This window comes from Vanessa cardui, chromosome 24 (assembly GCF_905220365.1).
Source record: "Vanessa cardui chromosome 24, ilVanCard2.1, whole genome shotgun sequence".
Classification (NCBI taxonomy): domain Eukaryota; kingdom Metazoa; phylum Arthropoda; class Insecta; order Lepidoptera; family Nymphalidae; genus Vanessa; species Vanessa cardui.
Genome location: NC_061146.1, coordinates 7,162,437 through 7,178,172, shown reverse-complemented (window position 1 = coordinate 7,178,172; position 15,736 = coordinate 7,162,437). Strand labels below are relative to the sequence as shown.

General features: G+C 35.5%; 1 protein-coding gene across 1 annotated transcript; it reads left to right on the top strand.

Moving 5' to 3' along the window:
• The first annotated feature begins 10,646 nt into the window (after positions 1-10,646).
• Positions 10,647-12,031, top strand: LOC124540245 (integrator complex subunit 6 homolog). Its single transcript, XM_047117710.1, has 2 exons — positions 10,647-11,324; positions 11,954-12,031. Exons 1-2 carry the CDS (start codon positions 10,647-10,649, stop codon positions 12,029-12,031), a joined length of 756 nt encoding a protein of 251 aa, XP_046973666.1.
• Positions 12,032-15,736: the final 3,705 nt, after the last annotated feature.

The following is a 15,736-nucleotide window of genomic DNA, read 5'->3' as shown; positions in this document are numbered from 1 at the left end:
AATATTACACGCCGCCCAACGGGAGCTACCCACGGCGCCGCGTATTATAATATGCCATCAAAGGCTTGTTCTGATCAGTCAATGTATTCAAACTATCAGACACATAATCATGGTTATCATTCTCACTGTTCTCCACAAGAACAGTTTTCAAACAAAAATTTTCGACGAGAAGGTAATAAAAATTCCTTTCGTAATGGATCTGGAAGAAAAAGTGATAAAAATTCACGAAAGCGACAAGGTTTCGCTAACGAACATGAGACAAGTAACAAAAAACGAAAATTTTGACTATGTAACAAAAACGGTAAGTTTCAAGGCAGGGCAACTTGCTCATTACCACAAAAGATGGGAGAAATTAGGAGCTCCAACATATTTATTGAAAATAATAAAAGGCTATCGAATACCTTTTCTTCGAAAGCCGCCACTGATATTACCAAATTTCAACAGTGGCAAAAACACAACTCCAGTCTCCCAGGAAATGACAGATATTATTATAAAAATGAAATGTCAAGGTGTTCTCGAAACTGCAGAAATATCACCAAGTTTTCTTTCGACGATTTTCTTAATAAAAAAGAGCGACGGATCCTTGCGTCCGATATTCAACCTAAAAGCCCTGAACAAATTTGTGATAGTAGATCGTTTTCGACTAATAAATGTCTCTCGTGTACCAGAGTTTCTCCAGCCCCGAGATTGGCTCTGCAAAATAGATCTTTCTCAGGCATATTTTCACGTACCTGTTGTGGAAACTCAAAGGCGATTTCTGCGTCTAGAATACAAAAACCAGTTGTTGCAACTAACCTGTCTGCCATTCGGTTTAAGTACTGCCCCAAAAGTCTTTGCATCCCTAACGAATTGGGTTGCTCAAACTTTACGAGATATGGGGATTCGAGTAATAGTGTACTTAGACGATTTTTTGATAGCGAATCAAGACCAAAAAATCTTACACCAGCAAGTACAACTGGTTTTACAAAGGCTTTGTTATCTAGGTTGGGAGATAAATTATCAAAAATCCGAAATTGTTCCCACAAAAAGCCTCATTTACCTAGGCGTACAGTGGGATACTTGGCTCAATCAAAAAGCACTCCCGAAAAAGATGCAACTAAAACTTTTCGAAAGCCTGTCCCAACATGTAATGTTGAAAGAAATAAATTTGAAGGAGCTTCAAATGCTTACCGGTTTGTTAAATTTTGCAAGTTTTGTAGTGAAAAGAGGTCGTCTGAATTATCGCGAGATTTTGAACTTTCTCAATGTGATGATAACAAAATCGGGGACCCGCCGTTATCCCATACCACCAGAGGCTCTCGTCAATATCCGATGGTGGTTGAGCCATTACAATCAACCATCTGTAATTCACCCCATGCCTCCAAGTCATTTTCTATCGACAGATGCCTCGGATCTAGCATGGGGAGCCCAGTTAAACGATCTTTCTCTATGGGGGACATGGTCGACGACAGAAGAATTACTTCATTGCAACATGAAAGAAATGATAGCAATTCTAAAAGTTTTGCAAGGTTATGGTCGGAGCCTCCGTCACTCGACCGTCTTAGCGCAGTGCGACAATCAGACGGTCGTATATTATATTCGAAACGAGGGTGGCACAAAATCCCGACGGTTGTTAGAAATAACAAAGAAAATTTATCAGATCCTAGATCAGTATCAGATAAATTTAACCGTTTATCATCTGCCAGGCAGATTCAACAATCAGGCCGATCATCTCTTTCGTTTTCGTGCGCCTCCAGAATGGCATCTGTTACCCCATTGTACAAGACGAATATTCAAAATTACCGGCACGCCCATGATAGACCTCTTTGCGTCAAGAACGGCTCATGTAATTGCGAATTATGTGTCTCTAGATCAAACAGACCAGTCGGCGATGTTTCACGACGCATTTTCACAGGATTGGAATTACAACCCTGCGTGGGTGTTCCCACCACCCTATTTAATACCGAAGGTATTAATACATCTCAATCGAGCCAGGGGAATCTATCTCCTAGTAGTGCCCCGCTGGAACCGTGTGTTTTGGAGGGCGGACATCAAGGCTCGAGCTATAGCAGCTCCGTTAACAATCAAGAATGTTCAGAAGAACCTGATAGACACGTCAACAGGTCAAGCTCCACAGAAAGCACAAAAAATGATACTAGAAGTTTCGAAATGTGGGGGTGGGGTAAAAACTTAATCGACTGGAATTCACAGCAAGTAGATTTATTAAAATCTTCCTGGCGGCCTAGTACTAAAAAGACCTATAAAACTGCTTGGCTGAGATGGCTTAATTGGGCTAAGGGACATCAAGTCAATCCCTTTGATCCAAATGGTTCGACATTGGCAAGGTTTTTAGCTGATTTATTTTTATTAGAAGGCCTTTCTTATAATACTATTCTATTACATAAAACAGTTGTCTCGACTTTATGTAATACGGACTCTTCTAATTTATTAGGCTCACATACTTTAGTAAGGCACATTTTAAAATCCATTGCCGTTAAAAAACCACCTTCCCATAAGTCGTTTATTTGGAATATTGATAGTCTTATCTTATATATGTCTAATTATGAATTGGATGAAATTAATTATTTTCAAACTGCTAGGCATACAGCAGCTCTCCTTTTGCTTTGTTCTGGCAGGAGAATACACGATCTTACTCTGTTAGAAATAAGTAATGACTCATTTATTAGATGCAGTGATTATGTTATATTTTGGCCGAAATTCGGGTCTAAAACAGATTCACATAATTATCGACAGTCTGGTTGGAGGATAATGCGTAATAATGAAGATCCGAAATTAGATCCGTTTTACTGGATTAATCAAACGATTAATTTATTTAAGTCAAGACGTGTCGAAGCTAATTGTAATAATTTATTTATTAATATTAGAGGTCAACCAAAGGCTGCCTCACGAGTAGTTATTGCTGGTTGGATAAGATCTTTGTTATTAGAAGCTGGTATAATCTCAAAAAATTGGTCGGATAATTTACCTATTGATGAAATTTTAGCTCGAGGTAATTGGCAATCGGATAAAACATTTAAACGATTTTACAGACGTGAAGTTATGCCAGTATCGTCTCAAAGATGTATTACTAAATTGTTTAATCCTATTAATTGATTATTCTTTTTATTTTTATATAAAAACCGAATTTGTATTTTGTGTTTAAAATGAGAATTTAAAAAGGATTGTCTTTCATTGTTTTATGTTTCCAATTTATATATATAATAATGATGATATGAATCAATGTATATATAAATATATACATTGACACTGTAATTTTGTTTTAATTTAACATCTAACACCTCCTTATTAAATCAAGTCACATTGGCGTCCTATTCTACCACCAGGCGATAACAAACACGTCTCAAATAAATAAGCTTTGAATAACGGTCAAGTGATTTAATAGACACGTTTTACCTGTAAATAAAACGTTTATTAAATTACTTACCTTATTCAAAGCTTAGAGTAAACTCTGCCTGGTTATTTCTTCGAGACTTAATGAGCTAGACATTCTAACGAAGCTACCTGGTGGTATGTGAGGTGGGGGAGACCCGAGGGGGAGAGATGGTGAGTGAGACGGACAGTTGATAGGAAAGGGAGAGGTATATAAGCGGAAACGGAAGGTGCCTATCTCAAATAAATAAGCTTTGAATAAGGTAAGTAATTTAATAAACGTTTTATTTACAGGTAAAACGTGTCTATTATTGTACTTGTCGGCGCAAACGCTTTATATTGATTATTTAATCAAGTTATTTCTAAATGATTTGTAAATAAGTTGTTGTTTATTGTTTAAAAATCAGAAAAGAATTAATAATTGTGAAAACTAAACATAAAAATGAATTTTAAATGTTATTTCATTGATTGAACACCTGTGTTCAACAGGTGTTGTTATTATGATTTTTTGCAATAAAAAGCAGTGCGACGGTCGCACGGGGTTCATTCTCATTCGAGCCGTCGTACTGCTCAGACGAACATTGTGTCCTGATCGATTGTTGAATAAACCTATTACTTTGCTGAAATAGTTTTATTATTTCATTGCAAAATGAGCCATCAAGATCATGTTGGTGAAAGTGGCATGACGTCAGCATTGCTGACGTCACGCTTTTTAAAAGTAACCCTGGAGGAACTTCTTCGATATACTACATTATAAAAAAAAATTGAACTGACTGAGTTTCTTTCGCCGGTTCTTCTCAGGTCTGAGGTATTATATTCCGAACCGGTGTTAGATTTTAGACGATCAATAACACTTCCATTTTGAATAAAGGTTTTTGAATTCGACTTGACTTTGACTCTAACAGTAGGGAATACAATCCCGATCCCGCGGGATCCCGTGTAATTTTTTGGGATCAATCCCGACGCATTATATGACGAGATCCCGTTGGAGATTGACCGGATTGTGCGGCAGTGGTCAGCGACGCAACACACAACCACTCGGGCCGCAAGCGGCACGCTGACTGATGTAGGGATGCAAACGATACATCGATGTTTAAAAACATCGATGTATCGTTCATAAACATCGATGTTGAAACTCAAAACATCGGCGATATATCGTTCTTTATGAACGATGTTTACTAGCGCCATCTATTGATTCGTGCGTATACTGCCAAGAACTCGTGCAACCTTGCTTGCTCAAAAACTTGCCATACAAAAACAATACTTTTTTAATATTTTTTTTTTAATTTGCGTACGTAATTAAAACCGGTATAGGCAGTATACGCGCGAGTCCTTTCCGGAAATGTGTGATGTGGTGTGTCATGTCAATGTCAGTGTCACTTCATTTGTTTGTGTGTATCGGAGAGTGAAGTTAAGTGTGCATTTTCAGTTGTCACCAAAAACTGCAATAAAACTATAAAGTGAATTTAAAACCTCGTGATTTTGTTAGCAGCGTACTGTAAGTATTATTGTTCAAATGACATGAAAAACTTTACTCGGTTATAAATTTGTCGGTTAAGTTGTTTGAATATTTGTTGTTTGGACAAGTTTTCGCGTTTTAAGCTAGATTGTTGTGAAATGATGTTATTTATACACACTTGATTTAGTTATTTATACTGTTGACACTTATTTACGAAGTATTTCTTCTTTCTTAAGTAAGTCTTTTCCTGAAAAAAGATAAACAAAAACACAAATTGTTTACCTACTTAAAACATTATTTTGAGGTTATATATTTGCGTATCCGTTTCTAATTTCTATTAAAAAAAAACACAAGAAATTAAATTAAAGATGGATTCAGCTCTAATGTCCCCCGGAAAACGGTATGAACTAACTGTCAGCTCATACTAGAATTTGACGTCTTCATACATTTTTATGCGCCGACAGCGCCTCGGCTAAAGGACAAGAGCTGAATTCATCTTTAACTAAGGTATTATTTGATCACAGATTAATTATTACAAAATATTTGTTTACATTATTTTCGCATTGTAAGAGTGATGGGCATCGGTAGAAATATTTTTTATCGATATTATTTTAGTTTTGTGTTGTGTATGTGTTTGATAGTACGTAATAGTCCGATTTTAACAGATTAAATTATTTTTTCAGGTAAAATGCCAAAAAATAAAACGAAAAGTGCAATTTGGAATTATTTAAAAAAAAGTAACAATGATAAGGAAGCGACATGCAAATTTTGCAATAAAAACTTGAAGACTTCAGGTAACACTACTAATTTGCGGGGTCACATCGAAAAGAAACACGCTGATGTGGTGCAGGAGTTGATAACAGCAGAAGAACCTTCACAAAAAAAACTAAAATTGAATGATGAAACTAATGAGGCTGGACAAAGTAACCAACCTGCTATTAGTGATCCTGACAGTACAGATACTACTGATGCAATATTAAACGTTGATTCCACGGATATCGTTAATAAAGGAGCTAGTACTTCTGCTGGTTTTGGTTGCAGTTCAACAGTTACTACTTCAAGTTTAAACACTGAAGCTAAACAAAGATCTCAACAGCAGCCCAATGTGAGTGAGCTGTTTCAAAATATCAAAAGTATAACTAGTACTGAAGGCACCAAACATAAGAAAATTACGGAGGCTATTTTAAATTTTGTCATTTTGGACCATAAACCATTTTCAGTTGTAGAAGGGGAAGGATTCCTACAACTTATGAAGGAAGTTGTGCCATTATATAAAGTACCTTCTAGAGAAACTTTAAAAAAACGGGTAGATGACAAGTATGAAGCCATGTCAGGTATTTTCAAAAAATATATACAATCAGCGGAAAATTATTGCCTTACATATGATATATGGACAGAGACAATGCAGAATAAGTCTTTTGTTGGGGTCACCATTCACTTTTTAGAAGGATTGAAACTCAAAAGTGGTACATTGGGAGTTTTCGAATTGTTCGAAAGACATACTGCAGAATATGTACAACGAAGGCTTACAGAGATTCTAATTGAATGGTGTGTTTCAACTGATAAAGTTACTGCTGTTGTCACTGACAATGACAGTACGGTTATGAAAGTAAACAGAGATATGTTCGGTGAAAAAAAAATAATACCGTGCTTCGCTCATACAGTGAACTTAGCTATAGATAATCCGCTGACGAAAACTGCTGAAACCGCATCTCAGATTATAGGCAAAGTACGCGAAATTGTTAAGTTTATTAAACGCAGTGTCAATGCGAGCGATGAGTTGCGTAAAAAACAAAGAGATGACGGCTTAAAAGAAGGACAAACAAAGAAGCTGATTCTAGATGTACGTACTCGTTGGAATTCCACGTATTATATGCTAGAACGTTTCTTGGAATTAGTTACGACGATTGGTGCAATATTGTTGTGCCGTTCAGATGCTCCGCCAATGCTGACATCTAGTAAAATAGGCTGTCTGCGTGAAATCGTCCATCTGATACAACCTTTTGAAAGACTGACAAAGGAGATTTGTGGACAGGATTATGTCACCGTGAGCAAGGTCATCCCACTCGTTAGCTGTTTGCGAGGAATGTTGGGAAACTTTTCTCCGACATTTGAAGCTGCTATTTCTTTAAAGACAGAAATTCAGAAGGAGGTGATTAAGCGATTTGATAAGCTAGAACACTGCTCGTCTTTGGCTTTAGCAACTGCACTGGATCCGCGCTTTAAACTCATTCATTTTAAAGATGCAATGGCAAAAGCTAAAGTCTTGAATTATGTGAACACCTATATAAAAAATATGCAAACTATGAATTTACCCACAGAGTCTTCTGACGAATCAGAAAAAGAAGAAAAGCCAGAACGTGAATTTGATATATGGAGTTACCACAAACAACTGTCACACGATAACATGAAAAATAAAACCACGAACACAAGAAAAGTGGAATCAGAAATTCACATGTTTGTATCTTCACCTGTTACCCCAATAAAAGGAGATCCGATAGAAATCTGGGACGATATGAAAACTTTATTTCCATATTTATATAAACTGGCTATGAAACATTTGCCAATAGTAGCAACTTCAGTCCCCAGTGAGCGGTTATTTTCTGAAGCTGGAGCTGTTATTACTCGAGAAAGAAACCGATTTCTTGGCAGTAGATTATCGAAATTATTATTTTTGAATTCCATATTGAAAAAGAAATAGGTTGTTATTTGTTAAATTCTTAAGTATAATAAATTTATCTTCGTGTCTGTGATTTTGTTTCTTTCATAGTTCTTCCATTCTTCATATCCTAGTAAATTATATCTGTATTATTTAAAGTAGGTAGGTAAGTAATTTTTTTATCAATAATCAGTCTAACTATATCAATCAGATAGGAAAACGCTTTTTCTCTGTTTCAAGGCCATTTTGTCAAACCTGTATTTTAAAAAAACACCGATACATCGTTCATAAACATCGATATATCGTTCATAAACATCGATGTTTTAGACATCGATGTTTGACTTTTAAAAACATCGATGTTTCGACATCGATGTTTTTCATGAACGATGTTGCATCCCTAGACTGATTGCCGGCCGCTAGAAAACAATTCCGACTATTTCCGAATATTAGCGACAGGTGACGAGTGGGACAGATAATATAGAACTGTGGCAAGTACTGTCGAGTAAGTGAGAAAGAAGTATATGCTCGCGCAGAGGCAGTCATTTGTTTGTTTACGTTCGTCATTTTAGTTGTGGTTGTGCAGCTGTAGTGATTATTTTTTCTTTAATTACGCATTTCTTATTGTTTATGTGAGTTAAATAAACAAAACTATTGGATTCTTATAAGTGTTCGTTTGTTAAACCTTAAAATGTCGAGGAATAATCCAGATCAAGCGTACGTGGAGTGCAGTAGCCGTTTACCGGTATGGAGATATTTTAAGAAAGCAGTGAACAATTTGACTGCTCAATGCAACTTGTGTAAAGCTGTTCTCAAAACCTCATCCGGGTCTACAAAAGGTTTACACGTCCATATGATGTCAATCCATAAAATTGACACTAAATTGAATGCGACAGCCGGAGGAACAACAAGTACACTTTAGCCGGATAATGTATCACTACCTTCGACTTCGTCAGGGTCTACTAGAGCGTCGTCGTCAGTTGCGCCGCCACCTATTATCGCAGAGGCTCAATTTACACCAGAAGTTCCTAAAAATCACGAAACACAACAGAAAAAAAAAGAAAATCAGTGATTATTTTCCATCCGATACTAACGTAACAAAAGAGATGATGATTTTCCGAATGGTAACCAAAGATGGTTTGCCGTTCAGAGTGTTCTGTACTTCTGAGGACATAAAGAGTCTTTTTGTCGCAAAAGGTTACAAATTAATTACCTTCTTCGCCAAACACAATTAAAAAAATTGTGATGAATTATGGAATGACGCTCAAAATGAACCTACTTACTGAAATATTGGACTGGCACGCGTTTTCGGAAGTATGTCATCTGAGTCTTGTGTTCAACTTTTAAAGGAAAAACTATCAGAATTTAATTTATCCCTGGATAACGACATAGTCGGTATAACGACGGATGGAGCCAGCGTCATGAAGAAAGTCGGATGCCTGATTGAACCACGGTGTAAAATTAGGTATAACAGACGTAATTTATAAAAATAATGTAGAATCCAATGCAGAGGAGCCAGAGGAAGAATTTGAAGACACTGAATTGAACACAAATCGCAGCGGCGAGGAGGAGGAAGTCCTGGACGATAATTCGGATAATAGGCAAGGCGAAAGATTTTGAAATCCTCTTCCATAATGCAGATAACCTACTAGATAATCACTGTTTACAACAAAACCTTTATTTCGGTAATAAACTTAAGATTTTGGAAGTTTAAAGCCATTTTTATAATCATTTTTAAATATTGCCCGAAAACAGCTCGCCGTGTCATGGCGTCGTGTGTGACGTCACACTTATGTAAACGTCAAATTTGTTTACGCGCAGCTAGACAGCAAAGTAAACAACCACTGCGTATTTTTTGTGTTAAAAATGAATTCTAAAGTTTATAAGTGGTGTGCAGTGCCTCAGTGCAAAAATACATCGATAACGACACCCAACAAGGTGTTTTTACATGTCCCATACAAGAAAATAATAAGAAATAAATGGTTAAAGCTTGCACGGCGAAACCCGAACGATGTAAAGACAAATTCGCCACTTTATTTCTGTGAAGATCACTTTGATGTGAGTATGTTATCATGAATTGATAGATTTTTAACATAATATAACGCACCTTTAAAGTTAAACCGTTACTAAACAAAAAAATTTCAAGAATGAGTTATCAACGCCATCTTACTCAATTTCACGTAAGCTACAAGATGAACGTGACCATTTCACGAAAAATTGACTCTACCGCCATCTAGCGTTAAATCATAACGTTACCAAACCAAACTATGATCGGCTCACTAAATATAATAATGTGTCTATACCAGTAAGAACGTGTTTGTTGCGGAGTAATGACCAAAGTTTAATTTCATAGTGTGATTATTAGGATAGTAACGGCTGTTCATCACAAAAAGGTAAGTTTTGTAGTTTTTTTTAATGAGTAAGGTGTTTCAATTTGTTTAAACACAGTTTTCGTTTAAAGAAATTATGCAATTCATTATTACATTTTACCGGTAAAAGGTTACAGTTTGTATAGTTACAGTTTGCCTTTAATGTTGTCTTAAATTTTCGCGATTATTACACATTTAAATAAAACTAATTATAACGGATGAATCGCGTATATTAATTGTTTTTAAACATCCCGACGTTTCGAGCACTTTGCAGTGTTCGTGGTCACGGGTAGACCACGAGTCCCGATTCATCCGTTATAATTAGTTTTATTTAAAAGTTTGCCTTTATATTTTTTAGATATTTATCTAATAATATTTATTACTTAATAGTGGCTTTTTTGTTAATTACAGTTTTTCAATAAGCAAGGAGTAAATTTTATGATTTGCGTAGTTACAATAGTGAAACAATTATGTTAGTCACAGTTTTTTGTTCAAAGTAACGTTCATTTGGATTCAAATTTTAGAAGTAAAATATTACATTTTATTTAAACTTAATTTACGTTTTATTATTTATTTCATAATTTAGGAAACGGTTAATATTAAACATATACATTTGTTTTAGTATCACTTTTCCATAAAAAATAATGATTTAGGTTTACAAAGTTACAAAATTGGACTAAATTAATTTGACTTAAAATGTCTATTATTAGTTTTATATGCGAATAATACAAAGTTTTTGCTACAGGTCATGTCGTATTTATGAAACCCTCGTTTGTCTCGCATTAAGGAAGCTATGGAAGCTCAAAAAGATTCCTCGCGTAGCGAAAAACCCCAGCAAATATCCATGGACCAGCTAGACTATAATTTTACACAAGATGCGACAACTGCAGATACTCAGAATAGGTCTCCCTCCATATTGCAAGAAGAACAAACACTACCTCAGTCGGTTAGCCAAACTATGGAAGCAGATTCTTATGTCCATCCTGGTCCTAGCAGTAGAGCGAGAACTGATTCTACTAGCTCAGAATCTTCTTCAAGTTCATCATCAACGAGTTCGAGTTCATCATCATCTAGTGCGTCCGAATCTGGTAAGGACTTTTCGCCTGATGAAACTGATTGTGATCCTGATTACAAACCACCAACTCCACCTAGAGGTGTAATATTTAGTCCAACTCCTATGCATAGTAGTTCCGAGCAGCTAGTTGAAGAAGATAATTTGGGTTTACCAGAAGAAAACCAAACTTTACACAATCTAGGTCAACCAGAACCAAAGGAAATCCCAATTTCGAGCAGTTTGGGTCAACCAGAACCAGAAGAAAACCAAATTTCGAACAAACGAAAACGTAAAGGATACAAAAATTTATCCATAAGGCAAAATGCTCAAAGACTTCGTAATATGGGTCAACAATATACTTCTGTGTCTAAGCTAAAAAAGGTCATGCCACAAAAGCAGATGGGACCGCCATGTGGAGTAAAATGTCGACTTAAACGTAGTGAAATAATCAAACAGGAAGACAGAGAAATGATTTTCGACAATTATTGGAAATTGGGAGATTTATCTAAGCAACGGAATTATATTTCAAAATGCATTAATGTCATTAAACCAAAATATCAATATAAAGTTCATACTAACAACAGAGGACCCAAACATTCATTTTCATTCGAAATTAACAATGATAAGCGTCGTGTATGTAAAATTTTCTTTAAGAATACGTTGAATATTAATAACCGACCTATTGCAACTGTAATAGCAAAAAATAATCAATTGGGAATAGGGGAAGAAAAAAAAGAGGTAAACATGGGAAACAAAAGAAAGTAAGCTTAGATGTCATTCAAGGAATAAAAAACCATATAGACTCAATCCCGAGAATAGAATCACATTACTTAAGGCAGCAAACTACTCGTGAATATATTGATGGAGGTAGAAACCTTACTGATATTTATACCGACTACGAAACAAAATGCTTGGATAATGGTGTTGAAGCTGCTAACATACATTTAGAAAAGTATTTAATGAAGATTACAACATAGGCTTTTTCATCCCTAAAAAAGACCAGTGCGAACTATGCATTTCCTTTAAAAACGCTGTTGATAAAACAGAACTATAAAACAGATACGATCAACATCTGCTTGAAAAAGAATTATGCCGCCAAGAAAAGTCAAATGACAAAGCAATAGTTCAGGAAAACTTCATAGTTGCTTGTTATGACCTCCAGGCAGTGCTGCCACTTCCGAAAGGTGATATATCTACTTTATATTACAAGTGTAAGCTCAATGTTTGTAATTTTACTGTCAGCGAATTAGCAAAAGACTACTGTGTAATGTGTGTGTAATTGTTTTGTTTGGAGTGAGGTCGAAGCATTAAGAGGGGCTAACGAAATAGCAACGTGTGTTTGGAGATATTTGACAAAGAGAGCGTCAGAAATAAATGACAATATTTTACAAATCACATTCTATTCTGATAATTGCACGAAAGAAAGGTTATCCCTACAATGTTACCGAAATGTGCTATTTAGACTTTTTTGATATCAAAAATATCACAGAGGCATGCGGTGGACAATTTTCCAAAAATACACTAGGCGAAAGTGTTATATTGACTGACATTAAAGTTATTAAATTTGAAAAAAGTGAAGATTTTAACCACATTGGCATTTATTATAAAACTTCCTACTTAGATACAGATTTCAAAGAAATACAATTCCATAATAATCGTGCGTCGCGAACACGTACTACCCAAAATCTTCAAAATTACCAGTTGAAGCCTTTACATCAGTCGAGATTAAAATTAAGTGACAGGAAAAACAGCTATCTAAAGAGTTTAATTGGCAGTAATATAATTCCGCAGAATTACGCATTGTCTTATTATAATAATATCTTGTTTTAATGTTGTATTGATTTTGAGAATATTTTTAAGATTTTGTTGATTTTTTATTACGCTTTTATTATGGCAATAGATTTGCCTCAATATTTTTATTATTATGTGAATTTATGACGTGATTTATGTGAACAAGACTTTCGTTAACCTCGAGTACCTTTCGAGTTAGGGAAATGATGCTGAGATTGTTAACTATGTTGAATTATATTTTTACCTTTTGGTAGTTTTATTGGTAGTTTTGTTTTTCTTAGTCAAGCTGATGTACTTGCTGTGATTTAAAGGTACAAAGTGTCTTAAGACTGATTAATAAATAACTAAGCCAAATGATTGTATGGATCTCTTTAGTTTTTAATAAAACATAGCTGATTTCGTATGTTTTTTATTTCTTAATTATTATAACATTATCACAAACGCCTACTCAATGATGTATAATTGAAATATTTAGTATTATTATCATTATCTTTGAAATTTAAATAGTTTTCTGTATAGTAACATTATTTGAACTGCATTTTATATAGTATAGTAGACTGCGCCGATACAGACAATATTGAAATTGAAGCTTTTTTAGGCCTTTTACTATTTGCTGGAGTCAGAAGGAACGCTCGTCTAAATGCCATAGATTTTTTCAGAACTGACGGGTCATCCCCGGAGATATTTCGTTTGACTATGGGATTATCCAGGTTCTTTCTATTGATGCGTTGTCTCGATTTGACAGTAAAGATACACGAGAAGAGAGAATACAACTGGATAAACTGGCACCTATTAGAGAGTTGTTTGATATAGTTGTGGGAACGTTCAAAAAATATTACAGCGTATCTCAGTATGTTACAATTGACGAGAAGTTAGAGGCTTTTAGAGGACGTTGTAACTTTCGCCAGTACATTCCATCAAAACCCAACAAATATGGAATCAAAATTTATGCGTTGACAGATGCCAAAATGTTTTATATCTATACCATGGAAGTTTATGTTGGGAAGCAACCAGACGGTCCATACCAAGTTGATAACTCCGCTTTGGCTTTGGTTTTGCGATTGAGTGAAAATATTCACAATACTGGGCGTAATATCACATGTGATAACTTCTTCACTAGTATTCCATTGATAGATAAGCTTGAGTCTCAACACAAATTGACAGTTATTGGGACAATTCGTAAAAACAAACGAGAATTGCCTAAAAATTTCACGGAAATACGAGGAAGAGCCGAAAAATCTAGTTTATTCGGGCACCGAGGCAATTGCACTCCTGTATCCTATGTACCAAAAAAAGGCAAAAATGTCCTTCTCGTATCCAGCATGCACGATGATGCCCAGATCAATGAAGATACAGGTAAACCGGAAATTATAATAGACAAAATGTGTGAGACATACAACGTCGCACGTGGGACAAATAGATGGCCAATGGTGATATTTTACAGCCTAATGAATGTAGCGGGTATAAATACGTTTATAATATACCTGCAGAATAACCTGGAGATGGTCAACTCGAGTAGCTAACTCGAGTTAACTCGAGTTGGGCGTAACTCGAGCCAACTCGAGTTGAATTCTCTCTGACTCGAGTTCGTAAACCGAATGGAACCGACATGCAACGAAATTTGCCGATCATTTGCGTGAGACTGTGTTCATTCATTCATTCATTCGTAACAAACAAGTGTCACTAGATTTGAGGTTAACTTTAAACTGTCGGTTATTGTTGCGGATTTTCGTATTTTATGTTCTGTATTTTGAAAAATGCCGAGTCCTAAAAGAAAATCTTTAGTTTGGGATGTATTCGCATCGCCAGTGAGTGGACGTGTGGCGTGTAAACAGTGTTCTGATTCATTCAAATATAGTGGAAATACGACCACATTGTTAAACCACATAAAAAAAAGCATCCTAATGTTGCCATCGAGGAAAGTCAGAGTTCATCATCAACAAATGAATTGACCAATTCATCGCAGTCACTGGTATCGACGACCACATTGGATGTTGAGCCTCCTCAAAAAAGGTTAAGGCACACGCAATCCCGACTTACTGTGCCAAAAAAAATAACGCAAAATTCCGGTGATAACGCTTTAATTAATCTGATAGTAAAAGATTTTCAGCCATTTCAGATAGTGGAAAATTCAGGTTTCCAAGAATACTCGAAAATATTGAATGCTGATTATCAATTACCGAATAGAAAACAATTAGCTCTGATGGTAGATGAAAAATATAAATTGGTTTCCGAATCTTTAAAAAAAGAATTAGAAGATATATCTTATTTAGCGCTAACATCTGATATTTGGACATCAGACAGTAATAAAAGTTTTATAAGTCTGACTGCACATTACATTTATCAATATAAGTTGAAATCTGTAGTTATTTCGACTTCAGAAATACAATCACACCACACGGCTGAGAATATTGCATTGGCTATTCAAGAGGTCATGGACCAGTGGCAAATAAGCTCAAAAGTAGTAACTATTGTCACAGATAATGCTGCAGCTATGAAAAAAGCTGTAAGTGAATGTTTAACTAAGCGAAATCATTTTTGTGTTGCTGTTAAAGACTGTATAGAGAAAGAAACTTTTAACTTAGCAGGAAACACTTCTAACAGCTGTCAGCTACAACAACTTTTGGCAAAATGTCGAGCAATTGTTTCGCATTTTAAACATAGCACAAAAGCTTTTTATGCCTTACTCAAAGTGCAAGAGCAACTAAACGTAACTAAATTGAAACTCAAGCAAGACGTTCGGACTCGTTGGAACAGTATTTTTTATATGCTCGAACGTCTATTAGAGGTTAAAATATCTCTTTCTGCTACTTTGCCACAGCTGGATTCATCTCCGCCAAATCTGGATTTCAATGAATGGATAATAATAGAAGACGTGGTGACACTTTTACGCCCTTTCGAAAACGTTACTGTGATTTTATCAGGAGAAAAATATCCAAGTTTGTCTTTTGTTATTCCTCTTGTACTTGGACTACGAAATGCTATAGAAAACAAGACACCAGTAACGGAATTGGGCAAGAATTTAAAACGAAGTCTTT

What these genes read in the sequence shown, in the direction of transcription:
- LOC124540245 (XM_047117710.1), top strand. Translation starts at nt 10,647, where the DNA reads ATGGAAGCTCAAAAAGATTCCTCGCGTAGCGAAAAACCCCAGCAAATA. An exon ending in AGATGGGACCGCCATGTGGA is followed by an intron (nt 11,325 to 11,953) that starts GTAAAATGTCGA and finishes TTGATAAAACAG; the next exon opens with AACTATAAAACAGATACGAT.